Below are 20,767 nucleotides of genomic sequence, written 5' to 3'. Positions count from 1 at the left end.
TGATTATTAACTAGTTAAATTTTATTTATAGTTTTGGTCAAAACGACAAAGAATTCAAGAGAGAGAAATTTCTCCTCTTTCTCTCTAGCTTTGAAAAGAAAAAAAGGGTGAAAGATAGTGTTTCCGGCCGGCGGACAGTGAGGTTCTTCTAGCCCCGCTGGTCCGGCCTCAGCTCCTTGTCTTTTTTTTTGTTTGTGTCTCGGCTTCAGATTAGGTTAGTAGTAGCGTCGCACCTTTTATCGGCGGTGGTCGTCCGTTTTCTTTGCCTCTGGGAAGCGGCGGCTCTGACAGTGCCTGCTTCGCCGGCTTTTGTTTCCGGGAAGAGACGATTTTCTCAGTTCCGTTTTCTCGCCGGCTAGGCTCTCGGTTCTTTTCTCTGATCTACGAATTGAAAGCTCATATGTTACTCCGCGCTCTCGTTCTGATCTGTAACCGCATGCTGTTATGTCGGAAATGGAGGATTGATTGGAGGTGCTTTTAATTCAATGAATTCGTAGTTTCAACAAGTTTATGATTCTCGTATACGTTGTTTGTATACGAGCGTTAGTTTGGTTGTTTGGGTTGAAAGGTCTCGTTCCGGATCGGATTCCGCCGTCGACGGTGTGTCGTCGTGTCGTAGTGCTGGTGCCGAAGGAAGAAGAATGGTTCTCGGAAGGACGCGTGTCCTTGGATAGCGGAAACGTCGAACACGTGGAGCATGTGGCGACTTACCTTTGTAATGGGTTTCTTGATGGACCATGTTATATGTTGGTGTTTTAGTAGTTTAGGCCTTTTGGCTTTTGTTGTATTTTCGTCTGGGCTTGGTTCAGTTGGGCCAAGTACCTTTAATAAAATCATAGATGGCAGAAAAAAACTAGTTAAAATTTATTTTAGAAGCATTACGAAACTAGTTAACAAACTTATGTTTCTTGACGTTAAAAAAAAAACTTATGTTTCTTGCCTTTTGTCTTTTCTTCCTTAGACAGGATATAAAGCAGATAACGTTAAATCATTTGTATGTTACAAAAACGAACATCGTCATTAGCCGTTGTTAGAACAGCTGAAACTTTAAAACTTCCTTCGGATAACCGTGGTGGCCACCGTAGCATCCCATGTCCGTGACGCTGTAAAATCCACAAACAAGATTATGTTATAAACTAAAGAGAATGTGCAGAGTGATTTGTGAGAAAATTGTGTGTATTTCTCATTAGCCAACACCACAATATATAGTGGTTTGATACAAGGGTTTACAAATGCTTTACAAGGAATAAAATCTACACATTGATTACATTGACTACATTGATGTCATAGAGAAGACTTGGTCATGGTGATATCTCCAAGGTTGACTGAGTCTTCTGATCTCGGTCCGGTTTGTAGATGAACCGATGTAGACCGGATGTAAACCTCCTTGCACTTCCTCTTGTATATGTTGGACTTGTATAGTACTTGGTTAAGTACTTGGTTATGGTCCATCCACACAATAAATTTCATAACACTCCCCCTTGGATGCCATAACCATATGAGTTCGTAATATGCTTAATGTTGCCTCATTAAAACCTTACTAGGAAAACCCATTGGGATAAAACCATAGTTAAGGAAAAAGAGTACAACACATATTACTCCCCCTGATTTGAACATCACTTGCTGAATAGATGTTCATGGATTCTTTACTTGAACAATCTTGTATTGTTCGGACATATCATGTCTCTTAGAATCCTGATGGTACTTTAGAAAATGTACCACTTTGATATCGACCACTTTAGTACTTTAGATAAAATGTACTATTTTATACTCTGGTCGTTTTGATTATGGTCCTTGACCAAATCACTCTTATATGCCTTTCCATAATATTGGCTGGCTAGTACTTTAGATCCTTTGTATAATATGGATCATCATTATATCAAGTATGAGCTACTTAGCTCTCTAGGACTTATGGATATGCCTTAGCTTTATGAGTATAATATTATTTGCCATAAACAACTTTAAACATAGGTCATGTCGGTTAGATCATGATCCTTATTTACATATGTCCATAGATGATCTATGATTGATCTGAGACATTGTCAATCTTAGTGTGCCGGCAATTCGTACACATGTATATATATGGACGATTGGACTGATCTAGGCCGGACACGGTCATGACATAAAATTGATCTAATTGATCCTCAAATTTATGTCTAATGACATCCATGATCTACAGCTTTATCATGGACCAAATCTTATAATATGGTCGGACCCGTTGGGTCGCATATGGACGCATAATGCGGTCCTACACCTTTTGTTCAAAGATGAACTTTGATCTTATAGCTTATCTTTATGATAGCTTATTCATTCATACCACAGCTTGGTTGGTTCATGCTGAGAATTTTGACCAGCCATAAGTATTACCAAAATTTGGCTAATTTGTGGTGATGGTCTATAACCTTTCTAAGGTTTCATGAATAACCATTTAACCTATCTTAGGCTGGTTAGTATAACACAAGGAATTTAAAATTCCTCTATAGACTGATTTGAACTGTTCTTATAGAACTCTTCATTTGCTTATATGTAGCAATTTAATTTAATCCCGGGACAGCTCTGTTCATGCGAACTTCTTTTCTCATCTTATGATTCTGAGCTTAATACATTTTGGTAAACCTTTTAGGTACCAATAATATTATTATCATCCAGTGAGTCATATATAACATACTACATCTTTTGAATTTCTTCCAGACATTATATGTAGTGACATATGTAATATTATCCACCACTTTGGATTATATAGACCTCCCTTGGTCTGTCTCACGATTTTATCCTTCTTTCAGGATTTATCTATTCACTGGGCATCATATGGCGTTTACATATTCATGGCCAATTCAATACGCCTTTAATTTGTCACTTTAGAAACCCCACGTTTCTTTCTTTATTCATTATTATGAGTACTCTTGCGTGGGTTCATGATCCTCGATTCATTATTCATGTGCTACATGTTTGCGCTTTTTCTTATGAATGTATTGTGTCGACACATTTATATATATATGGTTTCCTTCCAGACATCAAATAATTCATTGAGATCTCATCATTATCAATGCCTTCAGTACCATGAGGCCCGGCGTCCCGAACCCCAAGTGTTGATACTGACGGCATAGCCATTTCGGCCTTGTCTGGAAAGTCTATGACCTCGGTTTCTTTTTGCACCTTACTTTAATTTCCGAGGTTCCTTTTGGAACATATATTCGGTCTTATATTAGACTCTGTAGCAACTTGATTGTGTCTTTAAGACATCAAAACCGTGTGGTGCTAAGCTGGGATGACATAGTCATTCTCTCTCGGGTCAATGTGTCTGGCATTTTATTTTGCTATCATTGTAGCATATGGACGTCTATAAATCTTTTCTAGTCCGAGGATCTTTGCCAAGACAATGATGGTTGATATCATTCTTTACCAGCTTACTACTTCTCCTTTCAAATGTTGGATATTGGGATTCATAAACTCTATGTAATCCTTGTTCCTTGGCCTATGATTAAATCACCCATTTTGCCTCAAGGTTTCTTTTAAATTTATGGAGAAAGTATATTCATAATATATATCCAACATATATTCCCAATCCTCCTTATGAGATTCTAAGATCATATGATCTTTAGATGGCACATATATATGTGGTGGATTCATTCATAATATCTTAATTCATAATATTTTAATATGATATATGTCTAGACTCATGACCCGTATTAGTCTGAGGTGGGAATATTTATTATCACTTATATGGCCTGATATAATATCTATGGCCTGATGCAAGTTAATCTTTTATAACTCATGATGTCCCCAAGCATATGAACTTTTAGATTTTGAACCTTATAGGTAAATTTAAAACCTTATAGGTAATGGTCTTTATATCAAATTCAACCAATATGTAATATGATTGTGGACCATGTTTCACGAATTTTAGTATGGTCATGTATCGTGGGATTTGTCCTCACTCCCCCTCATGAACATACTCTAATTCGTGGTGCTTGGGACAATAAATTCCCTTGTGCATAGATATATATTGCACAAACGTGAGATCTTATGGGATAGCTTTTGTGCCCTTAAATCTTTGCATCATAATTCAGATGGCTAAGTATGGTAATGCCATCTAAGTGATAAGTTTCGCGGGTCAATCAAACATGATTATGATTGCCCTGGTTATTTGCCTATTATCATATTGATCGTTAGATCAATAGAGAATGTAGTCTCGACCACTTAGGCGATTTTAATTTAGGTAATCTTATTCGTTTTTGCCCATTTGTTGGAAACCATATTTTCTTCTTAATTCAATGGGTCTTATAGGGTGAATATAATGCCTTTTAGGCAATGCCTTGGTCGGACTATTTTTCCTTTCTTTCAAGGAATGTCCAGTTGAGTTCAAGAGTATATTATGCATCATAATAGAGCCTAGATGGCCGAGCATGTCGTGCCATATGTTAAAGGCTTCTCTGAACTCTTTGGAAAGTGATTTGGGGTATTAACCCACAATCATATTTATCTTGGCTCAAAGAAGGCCTATAGATATAGTAGGCATAGTCTCTGGGACTTTCCTTTGGCCTTGGGCATTTTCATAAATCATAAGTAATTCTTCCTTTCCTTTGCCTATAGTTTCAATATATAGACCATTCATATGAATGTCTTTGAAATTTTCCTTTGCATCAGAGATTTTTCAGATGTGTGCATTTAAGCATCATGAGGTTGGACTAGCCATGACCTTGAAAAATATCTTTTGTCTCTTAAATTAATATGGCTTGGTCCACTATAGAGAACAAAGACAAAATAAAATGATGTCGAAATCTAATTGGCCTTTTTAAGGCAATATGAAGTCTCGTATTCAAGTTGATCATCATTCTTATGGTCGAAATCATTCGCACCATCTAGATGGACCCAGTGGGTCATAGGGTTTTATCCATTTATGCTCTCCTGGTAGAGTTCAATAAGGTGTTTGGGAGTTCTACATTGGTTGGCCCAATGGTTGTTCAGCCCACACCGATGGCAAGCAAATTTTGTCGAGGCATGGGTTTTTAAAATCGGACTTATACCCACGGTTAGGTTGATAACCTTGGCCTCGGCCTCGACTATGGAGTGACTGCGGGTGATATCCACGCACACCCTTGCCATCTTCCATGGCCTTTTACATGGCCATGGTTTGACTCTTTCATATGGCTCTTTGGCCGTACATGCCTTAGGAAATGCCTTAAAATCCAGGAGGCCTCATCTCACTATTCCTCATGAGTAACTCATTGTTTTACTTAGCAAGCAACAAACAAGAGATTAAATTTGCATATGTGGAGGAACCCATTTCTCGGTATTATTGCCGAAGCAAAGCATTGCTTGTGGAATGTAGAGAATTTCTTCTCCAACATGTCAGCATATGTGATAGTCTCTCCACATAGTTTCAACTTTGAGACTATCATGAATATAACCGAGTTATACTCATCCACAGACTTATAGTCTTGGGTCTTTTAGGTCCCTCAAATCATATAGGGCCTTTGGTAATAGCACCGTACAATGGTGATCATATATGGATTTCAATTTTTTATCCAAAGGTCCAGAGGATTCTCAATAGTGAGATATTGATCATTGAGACTTTCAGTAAGGTGATGGCGTATGATTAAGAAAATCGCCTTGTATCTATCTCAAAAGTGAGAAATTTAGATTCAATCACCAAGATTTAGATTTCAAGATGATTTTCAACATCTGAATATTTAACATTGCTTTCAAGCATCAAGAATTTATATAAGCAATAGAAGCCTTAATTTATATGATTTAATTTATATGATTTAATAATGATTTAATAAGGCTTCCCCCAAATCATATAATATATTTGCTTTAAGTATTTCTAGTATGATAATGATCAATTGATCACTGCATCTAGTGATCCTTTTAATTATAATTCATATTTGGATTGATTATATATATGTATATAATTTCATATAGGGTTTCCAAGCCCTTTAGAATTTTTTTAATAAGGATCAATCATTATTTTAAATGAGATCAAGCAATATGGATGAAAATCAATCACAATGGTCGAATGATAAATGCATGGCTCAAGAACTAATCGGATGTATGTTCTGTCCTAAGCATTGGACCAAAATAATATAAATGTGATTCTTAATGCAAGAGGATACTTGATTTTCAAAGATCATAAAATGAAACTAAAACCGAAAGATATTTGGTTTTCAAAGATCATAAAATAATAACCGATTCCTTCCCCCTTTACCGGGTAAACCAAGACAAGAAAAATTTATAATTTTCAACAAATGTCTAAACCAAATTCAATTATATTTTCAGTCAATTGGTTTCAAGGAAGGTTTATATTTTAATAAAAGCAAGCATGCTTAGTTCTTAATAAAACTATATGACAGGAAGATGCATGGAAATGATCAATTCATGATATGTGAATGATCTAACAATTTACTTATCCATGTTCAATCGGTTTAGACAGGTTTATAATTTCAATCAAAGCAATCATGCTAAGTTTAAATGAACACCGATTTGGTCTAATTATATGCAAGCAGAGAGAATCATTTAGATGCAAGCAATATGAACCAATTTAATTGATATGAACTATTATCAGGATTTTTAAACAATATGACAATTGCATTCAAAGTTGGTTCAATTATTTAGCTATCAACCTATATGATCAAATGATTTCATGCATATTTATTCTATCTTATTAAAATCAAGACTATATGTTATAAAATTTTTATAAGCATTTTCAGTCAAAGATATGCATTTAATAAAATCAAATATGCATTTATAAAATCCGATTTTGCATTTATAAAAATCATAAGACTTTTAACAGTTAAAAGCAAACATCAATATTCAAAGATATGCAATGATGGGATTTAATTTCGATTTTATTTTTGGTTGACTGGATTCATGGTTTTGATCTTTGGATTTTCGATTTTGCTGGTTGAAAAACCAAGCAAGAGGTTTAAGGGTTTTGATGGTATTGATAAACGACTTATACAACCTGCTGGAACAGCTGGTGATGCGAATGAACAAAGGTTTGATTATTGGTTTCAATCCTTTAGACAAATCCGAATTTAAGGCCGGATCATATAGGAGAAAGGTAGAGCCGATTTATGGCTTACAAACCAAGAAGGGGATTTAGGATTTAACATTTTATTTTATAAGAATTTTATAATCAAGATTCATATAGATCTTTGCATATTTTAATCTGATTTGAGATACTTAGAACCTTTAGAGAATTATAACTTTTATGGATTAAAAATAAATCAGAATCAAGTTTCTTATGGATCAATGGATCATAGAAACAAGATTAATATTATGGATTCATATAGATCCTTAGATTTCTTTTCAGATATAATGGTGTTCTTAGATTTTATGGATAGATTAGTTTACCATTTTACACCACAAGAATCTGAATGGACCACCATGAGAGAGAGTTGATCCACAGATGAACTGGTTGAGAGAGAAGTGGAGGAGCTGGCCGGAAAAACCATGAGTCGGCGGCGCGGATTGTATATGCTATTCACGACGCGTCAGAGATCGGATCGACAAGACGTCTTCGGCAACGGATTCCTCTCATCTTGGGCTTCAGTTTGATAGGTGGATCGTCGTCTGGCTCCACAGGGTTTGAGAGATACGGCGGTTTAAAGTTGCGCCTGGATTTAGGATTTTGTGGCCGGAAAAGAGAGCTCAGGTGGAGAGAGACTTCTCAGGTGGAGAGCACATTCGTGCTGATAACGTGTTATAAACTAAAGAGAATGTGGAGAGTGATTTGTGAGAAAATTGTGTGTATTTCTCATTAGCCAACACCACAATATATAGTGGTTTGATACAAGGGTTTACAAATGCTTTACAAGGAATAAAATCTACACATTGATTACATTGACTACATTGATGTCATAGAGAAGACTTGGTCATGGTGATATCTCCAAGGTTGACTGAGTCTTCTGATCTCGGTCCGATTTGTAGATGAACCGATGTAGACCGGATGTAAACATCCTTGCACTTCCTCTTGTATATGTTAGACTTGTATAGTACTTGGTTAAGTAATTGGTTATGGTCCATCCACACAATAGATTTCATAACAGATTACTCGTAAAAATATTACCTTTCGCTTCATATAAAAAGGAAACGAATATTTAAAAGTTGGAATAAAATCGAACCTGCACGAGATAGACCAGAGTTATCATCAGCTCCAACATGCCACGAGAAGTAACCACGCAGACCTTTCTGCTTAGCGTATCTCACTTTCGCCAATCGCCACGATACTCTGATTATCATCATACCCTATCCAAGTCGTCCCAGCAATTACAGTAATCTCCGACCACTGTGGAATTGTAAACCGTTGTTGCTCCGTTATCCACTATAAACTTTCTTATCTGACCGTGTCCGATCGAACCGTCCGGTGAAATTGCCGATCCAGTGGTGGCTGCGTAATAGCTAGGACTGTTGGCGTTTGAGAGACGCCATGCGTAACCGTAGAAGGGTAATCCCAAGACTAATTGCGCTGCTGGAAGTCCGGCTTGAATCCACGCCCTCACTCCAGCGTCGCCACTTGGACCTATCATAAACCGCTTTTAATAATCAAATTAAACCGAGCTGGTGCTTCCGGCTATGAACATTTTCTATTTGTTATTGGACATAAGCTTTTGCGTTTTTGATCAAATGATATATTAAAATTTAAATTACACTAAATAGATTTAATATTAAGTTAAACTGATTTTCATTTTTTAAGTTTTTATCCAGAACCGAAGGTAATGAAACTAAATCAAACCGAAATTTTGCAAAACACTAGCAAAAACGACATACTCATTCCTGAGTCAGTGTTTTGTTTCTTTATGATATAACGAAAACACAAGTGTTATATATATCTACTTTTTTTTGTACAAGGATTACTAATTTTTATTAAATCTATCTCGTTTTGCATAAGTATAGTTTAATTCAACGAATGAAAAAACCAATATGCAGAATAAAAATTATCATAAATGCTAAATAATATTTAATATTTTGCCTAAAAACATGAAAATACCACTTAAAAAAAGTATTCATAAGAAGCAGTCAAAGTGAAAGAGCGGAGTATTATATTTGGTTGTGTTCAGTTAATGTCGTACCTGCGTTTGAAGGATTACTGAGGGCGGCGGGTGGACCGGTCACGGTGGACCAGCCTGGTCCATAAAAATCGTAGGCCATAAGATTAACCCAATCTAAGCTACTAGCAACAGCTTGAACCGGGTACAGTACAGAATAGTAATCAGAAGAGTAGAAAACCGCAGCCGCCAAAAGCAAACGCGGTCTACTAGTGTTACTTGCTTCTGCTGCAACCGCCGATCGCCATTCTCGAAGTAGCGTCCCGAAGTTGTTCATCTCCGTTGCACTACTTGGATACTCCCAGTCCAGATCAAGACCATGAAATCCATTGGACCTAGCAAGTCTAATAGAAGAGTCAATGAATGATTTTCGACAAGTGGGGTTACTTGCCATGGAAGCAAACGCGGATTTATTAGCGATTCCACCGCCGATAGACATAAGGGTTTTCACTGAAGGGTTTCTCCTTTGCACGGTTTGTGTAAAGGTTGAAAATTTTGGTTGGTTAGTGGAAGAGATAGTGACTTGATTGGTTTGAGAGTTGAGATCAGCGAAAGCACAGAAGAGGTGAGTGAAGTGAGATGAGTTAATATCGGTGACTGGGAATTCACTCTCTGGAAACCAGTACGACCCTTTAACGACGGTTTGAGCCGAGGAGGGTTGGAGGAGAAGACATAAGAAGTAGGCGATGGAGACAATCAGTGATATGGGTTTTGTTGAAGACATTGTCGAGTTTCTGTGAAAGACTTATGGTTTTGCTGTCTATTTATTGATAACTAGAGTATTATTGTTTTGAAATATATATTAATTTTCTTGATTGAACTTTGAATAATGTATAACAAATCTTATGAAATGTAGAAATTCGTTGGACAACATTTTTGTTTCTTGAATACACTACGCATGCGAAAGATGGGACCAAGAGACTTTAATATCCAAGGTGGAATTTCTACTCACATATCCAATAGGAAATTCAAATGCTTACAAAATATCTGTTTTATGTTTTTGAAAATTTGCTAGTTAAAGTTAACAAGACAAAATCATATTAAATATTTAACAAAATAGTCTAACAAAATTACAAATTAAGGAATTAATTTACATAATTAATAAAATAACCATAAACAAATATTTCTTACAAATAATTTTCTCTCTTGTTTTTAATAACTTTCTTCTTATTGATTAAACCTAGTTCTCAAAACCTTTTTTATAAAAAAAAGTTATGCACCCAATCTTGTGATCACTAATTGACATATGTATTTTCTGAAGAAATCTATCTCCAAGTTTTAGTTATTTATATGATTAGTTCTCTGAAACTTTCCTTCTCAAGCGAATTCCAGTCTCATTGACCATTGCAATTAACATTGTGAATCACAGACCTTTGGGAAGTTATGTTTTATAATATTAATGATATTTTGGTTCAAACTTCCTAATTATATAAAATAACAATTGCAAGACACTTGTAGATATAAATTATTATGTTGAAATATAAAAGTTCAACTCCCCATAAGCTAGTAAAAGAGAAATATTGGTTCTTGCAAGATACTAGCTAAACCCCATAGCTAACATGCGTCTCTACAACACACACTACAAGAAAACACGCAGATTCTGAGGAAAATACCGAGGGAAAATGAGTTCCTCGGAAATTTCGGACAAAATATCGAGGAAATACCGAGGAAACCAAGAAATGGGGTTTCCTCGAAATTTCCTCACTATTTTTTGAGGAAATTTCGAGGAAGACCAACTTCCTCTGTAATTTTCGAGGGGATACCGAGGAAACCAGGGTCGTCGGAAAAAATCGACGGATATTTCTAATATTTCGACGACATCTTGTAGCCGTTAGAGAGCCGTTGGGAGAGCCGTTGGGGGATTTAAACAATTTCGAGGAAATTTCGAGGAAATGCCTGTTTCCCTCGATATTTCCTCGATATTTCCTCAGTATGCCGGGAGGATTTCATCTATAAATACAGCCACCCCTCTTCCTCTTCATTCACTCCATTTCTTTTCTTCTTCTCTCCTAGTCTCACGAATTTGATTCCAAAAAAACATGTCTTCTTCAAATTATTTTCGTTCTTGGATGGATCGACCTCATTTGGATCCGGACACGAGATTGCTTACGGAAGAATACAATCAAGGTATAATCGAGTTCATGAGGGTAGCTCGCAAACAACCGGAAGCAGAAACAGGTAAGTTAAGATGTCCTTGCTCTAATTGTAAAAATAGAAAAGTTATTAAAGAGTGGGATGTTTGGACTCATCTATTATTGAGTGGATTTACACGAAGTTACAAAATTTGGTATCATCATGGGGAAACTGATTATGAACTTGGTAGTACTAGCGAACCTCAGCCGGCGGTTAGATTAGAAGACCCAATTAGGGCGGATGTAGATAACTGCATGATTTATTGGAGGGTGGATGATCAGCGGACTACATGCAAATTTTGTGGGAAGCCTCGTTATAAAGATACTAGTGGAAGAGTTCCAGTGCCATATAAAAGGATGTGGTATTTGCCTTTGACGGAAAGGTTGCAGAGGTTGTATCTTTCAGAACGCACAGCGCAACGAATGAGATGGCATGCGGAGCACTCAACAGATGGTGAGATTAGACATCCTTCAGATGCAAAAGCGTGGAAACATTTCCAATCAAAGTATCCCGACTTTGCGTATGAGAGAAGAAATGTCTACCTTGGATTATGTACTGATGGTTTCAGCCCGTATGGGAAGAGTGGAAGACAATATTCTCTATGGTCAGTCATTGTTACACCATACAACTTACCCCCAAACTTGTGCTTGCGACGAGAGTTTTTGTTTCTCTCCATTCTCGTTCCCGGACCAGAGCATCCTAAGAGATCACTTGATGTGTTTCTTCAGCCACTAATATATGAGTTGCAACAACTATGGGCTCAAGGTGCTGAAACATACGATATTTCGTGTAAAAAAAACTTTCAAATGCGGGCAGTACTAATGTGGACAATAAGTGATTTTCCAGCATATGGTATGTTATCTGGATGGACAACGCATGGAAGGCTATCATGTCCATATTGTCAAGATAACACTGATGCTTTCCAACTAAAACACGGAAGGAAAACGTGTTGGTTTGACTGTCACAGGAGATTCCTACCACCTGATCATCCATATCGTAGGAGTAGGAATTTGTTTACTAAGAACAAGAAGGTGTTTGACAGTCCACCTGCGGAAATTAGTGGGAAAAGTTTGAAGACACAACTAAGAGATTTTGGTGCAGAAAGGACGCCAGACATCGGTGGACATGCGCGTTTTCCGGTAGATGTTGTTGGAAACCTACATAACTGGCACAAAAAAGTATATTCTGGGATCTGCCATACTGGGAGGATCATTTGCTAAGGCATAATTTAGATGTCATGCATATTGAGAAGAACTTTTTTGACAACCTCATGAACACGATCCTTAACGTTCAAGGTAAAACAAAGGATAATTTGAAGTCAAGACTGGATTTAGTTGATATATGTGATCGTTCAGAACTTCATGTTGATGGGAATGGTAGGGCTCCTTTTCCCATATACCGACTTGATGCAGAGGGAAAAAATGCGTTCTTCGATTGGATTTCAAACGATGTGGAGTTTCCAGACGGTTATGCATCTAATTTGCGTAACTGTATCGACAGAAAGGAAGGAAAGTTTATTGGTTTAAAAAGTCACGATTGTCATGTGTTGATGCAGCGCTTACTTCCGTTTGCTTTCAAGGAACTATTACCACGAAATGTTCATGAAGCAATAGCAGGGATAAGTGCTTTCTTCCGCGATTTATGCGCCAGATCAGTGACTCTTGAAGGTATTGAAAATCTGAAGACTAACATAGCCGTGATTCAGTGCAACCTTGAGAAGATATTTCCTCCCTCATTTTTTGATGTTATGGAGCATCTTGTTATTCACCTGGCAAGAGAATTGGAACTTGGTGGTCCTGTGCAGTATAGATGGATGTATCTGTATGAGCGGTATATGTTTCATTTGAAGAAGATGGTGAAAAATCTAAGTAGGGTGGAAGGTTCTATAGTCGCACAGATGATCAATGAAGAAATTTCAAACTTTGCTGAGTACTACTTTCCAGCAGAAGTTCAGACCAAAAACAGAAGACCTGCACGGCATGATGATAGAGGCGAACGGGCAACATACCATGTTACGGTTCTTGACATTTTCACAGATGTTGGACGACTTAGCGGAAAATCAAAGGACCGTCGACTTACTGAGCAGGAGCGCAGTCATTTGCAAACATATTTGCTCACCAACTGCGAAGATGTTCTTTAATATGAGAGGTAAGTTTATTATCTTACAAAATTTTATTTTAACAAATTAACATTTATATCTTAATTAATTACATTTTTTGTCTTCACAGGATTTTCATGGCAGAAAAGCGGTTCGAATATAGATACGCTACAGAGGCAGAACTAGAAGAAATGAAGCAAAAAGAATTTGCTGGATGGATGTTTACTTATGTGAGTGCCTTAAACAAATTAAAAAATCATTTATCACATATTTATAGAAATTAAAAAAATATTTATCACATATTTATACTCATATATATGTGCTATTAATAGGTGTCTGCTGGTTTGGCCAGAGGTGAAACATTTGACGATTGGATACGCGAGATGGTGGTTGGACCAAACTATGTTGTGAAGTCATATCCGAGATTTTGTACTCGAGGATATGCATTCACAACTGAAAAGACGAAACGTTCGCGTACGACCTATGATGCTGGCGTTTGTTCTGCATCGGGAGATGATGTATACTACGGACACATACATGAGATTTTGGAAATCAAGTATTTAGGCCTGCTTGGATTGCGCTGTACTGTTTTCTATTGTGATTGGCACGACATCACTCCAGATCGAGGTGTGATAACAGATGCATTTGGTGTTACATCAGTTAATTCGAGACGAAAGCTGCAATATTATGATCCTTTCATTCTTGCTTCTCAGGCCGATCAGGTAAGTTATTGGTCATCATGTGTAATAATTTAAACTTGTACTAAATTTTTTTAAAATGTTACAGGTTTGTTATATCAAGTACCCCCGGATAAGGAACAGAGATGATCCATGGGTTACTGTTACCAGACTCAACCCGAGAGGCCGAGTTCAGGGGAGTTCTGAGCTGGAAGACCCACTACAACCAATCACATCCAGTAACTTAAGTGCAGAAGAAGATGTAGCAGGAGTTGGCCTTGTAGTAGATTTCACCGACTTCGCAGAGGAAGCCGTCGTTCACGCACAAGATGAACCAGTTATTGGAGAGTTTCACCAAGATCCAGATTCAGATTCATCTGCTGATGATGAGTCGGAATCAGAGTAGTTTTTTTTTTTTTTTTCTTTACTAATTTCGAGGAAATTTCGAGGGAAGTTAGGTTTTCCTCGAAATTTCCTCGGAATAACCCTTAACGGTTTAGGGGTTTGATAAAAAACACCTAGATCGTCGAAATTTCCTCGAAATATTTCGAGGAAATTTCGACGACCAAGTTAATTTTAGGGGTTTGATTTAAAACACCTTGTTTCGTCGAAATACCCTCGAAATATTTCGAGGAAATTTCGAGGGATTACAAATTTTTTGGTTTTCCTCGAAATTCCGTCGAAATATTTCGAGGAAATTTCGAGGACCTGGCCAATTTTTGGTAGTTCCTCGAAATTCCCTCGAAATATTTCGACGGAATTTCGAGGAACAGGGGGTTTTAAACCGAAAACAACGTTTTGCGGATTGAATAACACGTATATAACCTTCATTAAGTGTCTTAGCCAGATTATAAAGTCCAACTTTAGGGTTTTAACCCGAAAACAATGTTTTGCGGATTGAGACGAAAACCACACAACATGAGATAAACACTTATACGTTTTAATAAACGTTAAAGGAAATACTTAGAATAATTTTTGGAATTGTGTTATTTCATTATTTATGATCATCTATACAAAGAAACCTCATTATTATGAATTACATTTGTATAAGAAATGACATAGGGGAAAAAATCGATGTTTTCAAAACCCCAAACCCTCTTTCCTCGAAATTTCCTCACAGTGAGGAAATTTCGAGGAAGGTTTTCCTCGGACTGTTTTTCATTAACCAGGAAACCCTAGCCGACAACAAGAAAATTTCGAGGAAATTTCGACGACCACATTAAAAATTTCGAGGAAATTTCGACGGACCTGTCCGTCGGACCCCTCATAAATTAGGTTTTCATTCTTTTCTTCCCCATTTCTCTTCTCTCGATCTTCCTCTCTTCCTCTCGCGCGGCTACTCCTTCTCCTCTCCTCTCTCTTCCTCGCGGCTCCTCTCCTTCTCCTCTCCTCTCCTCTCTTCCTCGACGGATCTCCTATCCTCTCCTCTCCTCTCTTCCTCTCGGCCTCCTTCCTCTCCTCTCTTCCTCTCCTCTCTTCCCATGTAAGTTCATATCTCTTATATTCTTCTTTTCATAGATCTCGAAATTTAGGTTGTTAGATAGAAAATTCTAGGATTGAATGGATAGTTTAGGATTTGCATGTTTGGATTGTTGTTTGGATTGTTGGTATATTTTTTTTTTTATTTATTTTGTGTTTTTGATTTTTTAAAACGTTTTTTTTTTATTTTAAAACGTTTTTTTTTATTTTAAAACTATTTTTTGAATTTTTAAAACTTTTTTTGATTTTTAAAACGTTTTTTTGATTTTTAAAACGTTTTTTTGATTTTTAAAACGTTTTTTTTGATTTTTAAAACTTTTTTTTGATTTTTAAAACGTTTTTTTTTATTTTTAAAACGTTTTTTGATTTTTAAAACTATTTTTATATATAAAAACTATTTTTATATATTAAAACTATTTTTTTATTTATTAAACAATTTTTAAAATATTAAAACTATTTTTAATATATTAAAACTATTTTTTGTAATTATTAAACAATTTTTAATATATTAAATTTTTTTAGTAATTATTAAACAATTTTAATATATTAACAAATTAAATAAATAATTGTATTATATTAAATAAAATTTATTTATATAAAGGTCTCAAGAGGAACATACCCGCTCTCGATAGCGTCGTGGTCGTGGTGGTTCGGGGAGCGGCTCCATTTCGGGTTCCGCATCGCCGTACAGCTCCTACCAGACATCTCCTTCTCCATTTCCCTCTCATTCTCCTCCCGCTCCCGGTGTGGCACCCACTCCTGCTCCTGCTCATGCTCATCCGGCACTTCTGAGAGTTGCGGAGTTTGTTCGACAGCCGGGTCGTGACCATCTTCCATATCTCACTCAGTATCCACGTGGACAGGGTCAGACATGGTAATTAAACCTATTTTTTTTTTCATTAAAATTTGATTCATTTAAAATAATTAATTCTAAAATAATTAATTCTTTTTATTAGGTTTGACCGATCCGGGAACGGGATCAGCGGATGGATCAACAGTATGATGTACTCGTCCCTCGACAATGGACATCCGACTTTCACCGACTTCCCTCTCGAGAAGCAGCATATGTGGTTTCAACAGTTTGCGGTAAGTATTCTATTTTTTACTTATTTTTTACTTATTTTTTTCATCTTTAATATTAATTTTCTAATTATTGTGTTTTATTTTCAGCAACAATTCAACTGGAATGCCGATGATACGTTGTTTATCTATTACCACTTCGTCCATAAAGTTATGGACAACTATGGGAAGCAGATGCACTCGTGGAAGAAGAAGTGGGAAATAAACAAGGTTCGTTTTTATTTATGATACAATTTTTTAATTTTTTAAAATATTTTTTTTATTTATTTAACAATTTTTTTTTAAAGGTTCCAAAGGGGATGGACCCGACGGTCTGGCAGGAGTTGAGTGTACATTGGAGTAAGAACGAAGTGAGAGCAACTTCTTCCACCAATTCCACCAACCGCAAGAGCGACCGTAAGGGGAAGGGCATGTACGTCCATAACTTGGGTGCTCAATCTTTAGCCAGTCTGGGGGATCGCTTGGTAAGCTTGTCGGTTTTTATTATATTATTTAAGATTCTAATATTTTTTTTGCGCATTTCTTTTAATTACTAATGTTTGTTTAATATATGTTTTTTTCAAGGCGGAAGAAAATGAGGAGGAGCCGGTTGATCATCTCCGCCTAATAAAGACGGCGTATACCAACAAGAAGACCGGCGAGATTGATGATGGTGTTGTGAGGGATGTGGTCACCCTCATCGACAGTCAGATGGAACAGGAAGTGTCTCAGCTTCAAACCGAGGATGACGATTCGACGGGATCGACCGGCTTGCCTCGGGTTCGGATCAACCAAATCGTTGAAGCGGTAAGTTCATTTTTTAAAGTTCAATCCATTTTTATATTATTTAAATTTGACACTTTTTTTTTTCAGTCGGTTCCAAAGAAGAAGGGCCGTTTGTTCGGTTTGGCTCGTCGGTCTTCCTCGGTTCCGTCTGCTTCTGCACCACCACCGTCCTATGTTGATCAAGAAGTCCTTCTAAGCCAGATGAGGGACAAGGATGCTCGCATATCTGCGCTGGAGTCCATGGTGGCGAGTCAAGAGGCGGGCTGGGAGGCACAGAGGAAGTTGAACGAGCAAATGATGGCGATGATGAGGAGCATGAACCCGAACGCCAACGTGGACTTCCCGACCATGCCAGACCCGGACTTCCAAACCCCGTAGTTTAATTTCTTTCAGAAACTTTAAATGTTTTCTTTTCTTTTGTATGACTTTGAATTTTAAATAATATGTTTTCAATTTAAATTTTAATTTTATATTTTCGAATTTAAATTTTAAAAATATTTTTTTCTAAAAAAACAATTTTTAAAAAAAAAATAATTTTCAAAATATTCCGAGGAACAGCTGTCCTCGGTATATACCGAGGGATGTGTTCCTCGGAATATTCCGAGGGAACGTTTCCTCGAAAATTTTCGAGGGCTGCTTTCCTCGAAAATTTTCGAGGAAACGTTCCCTCGAAATATTCCGAGGAAAACTGGTCCTCGAAATTTTCGAGGAAATCGTCCCTCGGAATTTTCCGACGAAACTGTTTCCTCGAAAACTTTCGTAGGTGTTTTCCCTCGGTATAATCCTCGGTACATACCGAGGGAATTGTTCCTCAATATATTCCGAGGACCTCTTCGACGAAGGGCAATCCTCTAAATATCCTCGGAATTATGTTTCCTCGAAATTCCGTCACAAATTTTCGAGGAAATTTCGAGGGAAAATGAAATTTCGAGGAGATTTTTTCGAGGGACGTTTTCCTCGGTATTTCGTCGGAATACGCTTATTCCGACGAAATACCGAGGAAAAAGTCCCTCAGTATCAGCGTGTTTTCTTGTAGTGACAGAGAACCAAAAGAGGAAGCAAACAAAAGAAGTTATATAGAGCCTTATGGCAGCAAGGCTAGGGTGAAGGCTAAAGCATGACAAACTATCTCATCCAAACCAATCCCTTAATCACTTGGCAACCCTTTTACTAGTTATGTTGATCCCAATCACTAATTACTTTAACACATGCTGATGTGGTAGGTGCACTCGCTTGATTCTTATGATTCTCCATTTATGAGTCTTAAGGTGGATATAATAACTTTTTGAGTATAATTTGTTATCTAAGATAAATGGGGGAAAACAAGTTGCTGCAATAGTGGTGTGAGTCTTGTGTTAACTTTAGGAACAAGTAGTATGTTGTTTATTGGAATTGGGTTTGTGAGTGGTGTTTTGGTCGGCTCTCAAGTATGAGATCCCTTACAACTTGTGTGTTTTTGAATTTCTACTTCACTGGATATTATGTTTATTTTGTTACTTCATTTCACCGGAGAAATAGAAAAGGAGGAAATAACGAACAAGAAAGAAAATAACTGGCTGAATCTGAGTGGGATAGATAATGATTTTTTTTTTACTACTCAAACTACATTTAAAATTCACACACTTATGTTCAAGTTGATAATACTATAATCATTGCTTGTGGGTGAGGTGCACATCGAGATTCAACTAACCATATCCAAATGCTTACTAAAGATCTTTTGTAATTTTAATTGTTTATTTTATGATATCTCGTCCAGCAAGAAACAACCGAAGAGTATGAATGGCTGGCTGTATGAATCATCGGTTAGGGCGTCTGGTACTGACAAGTTCGATATCGAAAACAAGAGTTCCAAGAGTAGAACCTTCACCATTGGCAAGACGGGTTGGGTTAAAGATAGTCGTGAAGAGTCTTTGTCTGTCAAAGAACTGCAAAACAAACACACACAACAAGAAAAAAACAAAGAATAATGAAACTAATCTTGAATTATAATTATATGTTTATGCACACAATCTTTGTGATCTCTTAACAATATATAGTTTCTTAGAAAAAACATTTCTACGATCACCGGTTGTATGATTGGTTTTCCGAAAGTTTCAATCTTAAAACGGATTAATACTAATCTTACTCCTAACAATACGAAACCTGTGGCATATGACAGTGATATGTTGATAAGTTTTGACATTGTAAAACTGGTTAGTTTCACTCTGAATTGAAGTACAAAGAATCAAGTACTTTAAAACCCTAGAGCACGCCAAACTCTCCCATACTAGCTTAAAGGCACTAGCTACGCCCAAAAGATAATCAACGTGGGACTCTTAGCAATAACATTTGATACGAATCAGGGATTGAATCATTATTATATGAAAAGAATAAGGAGAGAAAGAGAGAGGTGAACATACATTTGGTGGGAGAGGTTCTTGTGATGTATTCTGGTAGCCTTGAGACGGAGGTATAACCACCCGACGAATCCCTCCTACTTTCATCGACCTCACGGCTGTTTCGATCCCCGGAATAACCTGCAACATTAGTCATCATCAGCGTACAACCAGCTTAGGTCAAAAGAGATCAAAACAACATCAAAGAGGCAAAGCAGAGTCAAACACTTTCAAACACCTAATACCAATTAGATTTCAATCTCAAACACAAACTAAACTCTGTTTTGTTCAAGACCCAACAAGCAAATGTTTTTATAACGTGGGTCTTCAAATTCAGACAAATGTTCAAGACCCATGTTATAAAAAATCGAACTTTATAGGAACACATGATTGGGTTAAATACTTAGAAGCAAATATTTCTTCAGTTAAGACCCCTAATACACAAAAAAAAATCTGAACTTTATAAGAACGCATGATTGGATTATACTAACGGAAGCAGATAGAGACTTTTATTACATTGGCAGAACCAAGGACGAAAGTAAAAGGAACAGAGTCTCCACTACTGTCTTTATGATCATACGTTGAATCAAATCTCCATCCTTGCTTCGCAGCCAACCTCCCATAGTAATGTATTGCAACCTAATAACTAAAAAAAAAAATCATTTTTTTTTTTTTTTGCATAATTCGTTTTGATTAATCTACAATTTACAAAGCGCAGACCTGATCTCCTTCAATGGGGACTTCACCTTCGCCGACACGGAGGTCGAGACTCTTTACTCCGCCGGAGTCAGGGATTTCGGAGAACTCAGCGAGCGCCGGAGAAGAGAAGTAACCGGAGGAGGAGACGATGGAAGACGCGACGGCGATAATGGATAGAGATATTTCTCTTCTGGATGCTGCTACTGACGACGATGGAGAATGAGATGCGGAGATGGTGATGGATGGTGGAGATGCGAAATGGACGGTGGTGATGAAGGGTGGACGCGCGAAGCATCGAATCATCTTCTTTTTTATCCTCTTATTATATGATTAAATACGAAATGAAAAATGAAGTGGGCACGGACCACGGTACATATTCTCTCTGAGTTGTAGACGACGTCACAGTCAAAA

At 37.0% G+C, this 20,767-nt stretch overlaps 1 protein-coding gene and 1 pseudogene across 1 annotated transcript; both read right to left on the bottom strand.

Moving 5' to 3' along the window:
• On the bottom strand, positions 1–10,039 carry LOC108820776 (class V chitinase-like; annotated as a pseudogene).
• An 8,778-nt stretch (positions 10,040–18,817) lies between these two features.
• LOC108819290 (peptidyl-prolyl cis-trans isomerase FKBP17-1, chloroplastic) lies at positions 18,818–20,767 on the bottom strand. Its single transcript, XM_018592298.2, has 4 exons — positions 20,378–20,767; positions 20,174–20,296; positions 19,682–19,798; positions 18,818–19,207 (listed from the first exon to the last, which is right to left on the bottom strand). Exons 1-4 carry the CDS (start codon positions 20,657–20,659, stop codon positions 19,079–19,081), a joined length of 651 nt encoding a protein of 216 aa, XP_018447800.1. The 5' UTR covers positions 20,660–20,767; the 3' UTR covers positions 18,818–19,078.

The sequence above is a fragment of the Raphanus sativus genome, chromosome 8 (genome assembly GCF_000801105.2).
Source record: "Raphanus sativus cultivar WK10039 chromosome 8, ASM80110v3, whole genome shotgun sequence".
Classification (NCBI taxonomy): domain Eukaryota; kingdom Viridiplantae; phylum Streptophyta; class Magnoliopsida; order Brassicales; family Brassicaceae; genus Raphanus; species Raphanus sativus.
Note: the sequence above shows the minus strand (reverse complement) of the source record. Positions and strands in the feature narration are given on the sequence as shown.

Excerpts from the sequence above, each read along its gene's own strand:
- LOC108819290 (XM_018592298.2), bottom strand. The coding sequence starts at position 20,659 with ATGATTCGATGCTTCGCGCGTCCACCCTTCATCACCACCGTCCATTTC. Across the intron at positions 20,297-20,377 it reads TCCCCATTGAAGGAGATCAG|GTTGCAATACATTACTATGG; the intron begins GTCTGCGCTTTG and ends TTTAGTTATTAG. Across the intron at positions 19,799-20,173 it reads TCGTCCTTGGTTCTGCCAAT|GTTATTCCGGGGATCGAAAC; the intron begins GTAATAAAAGTC and ends CTAATGTTGCAG.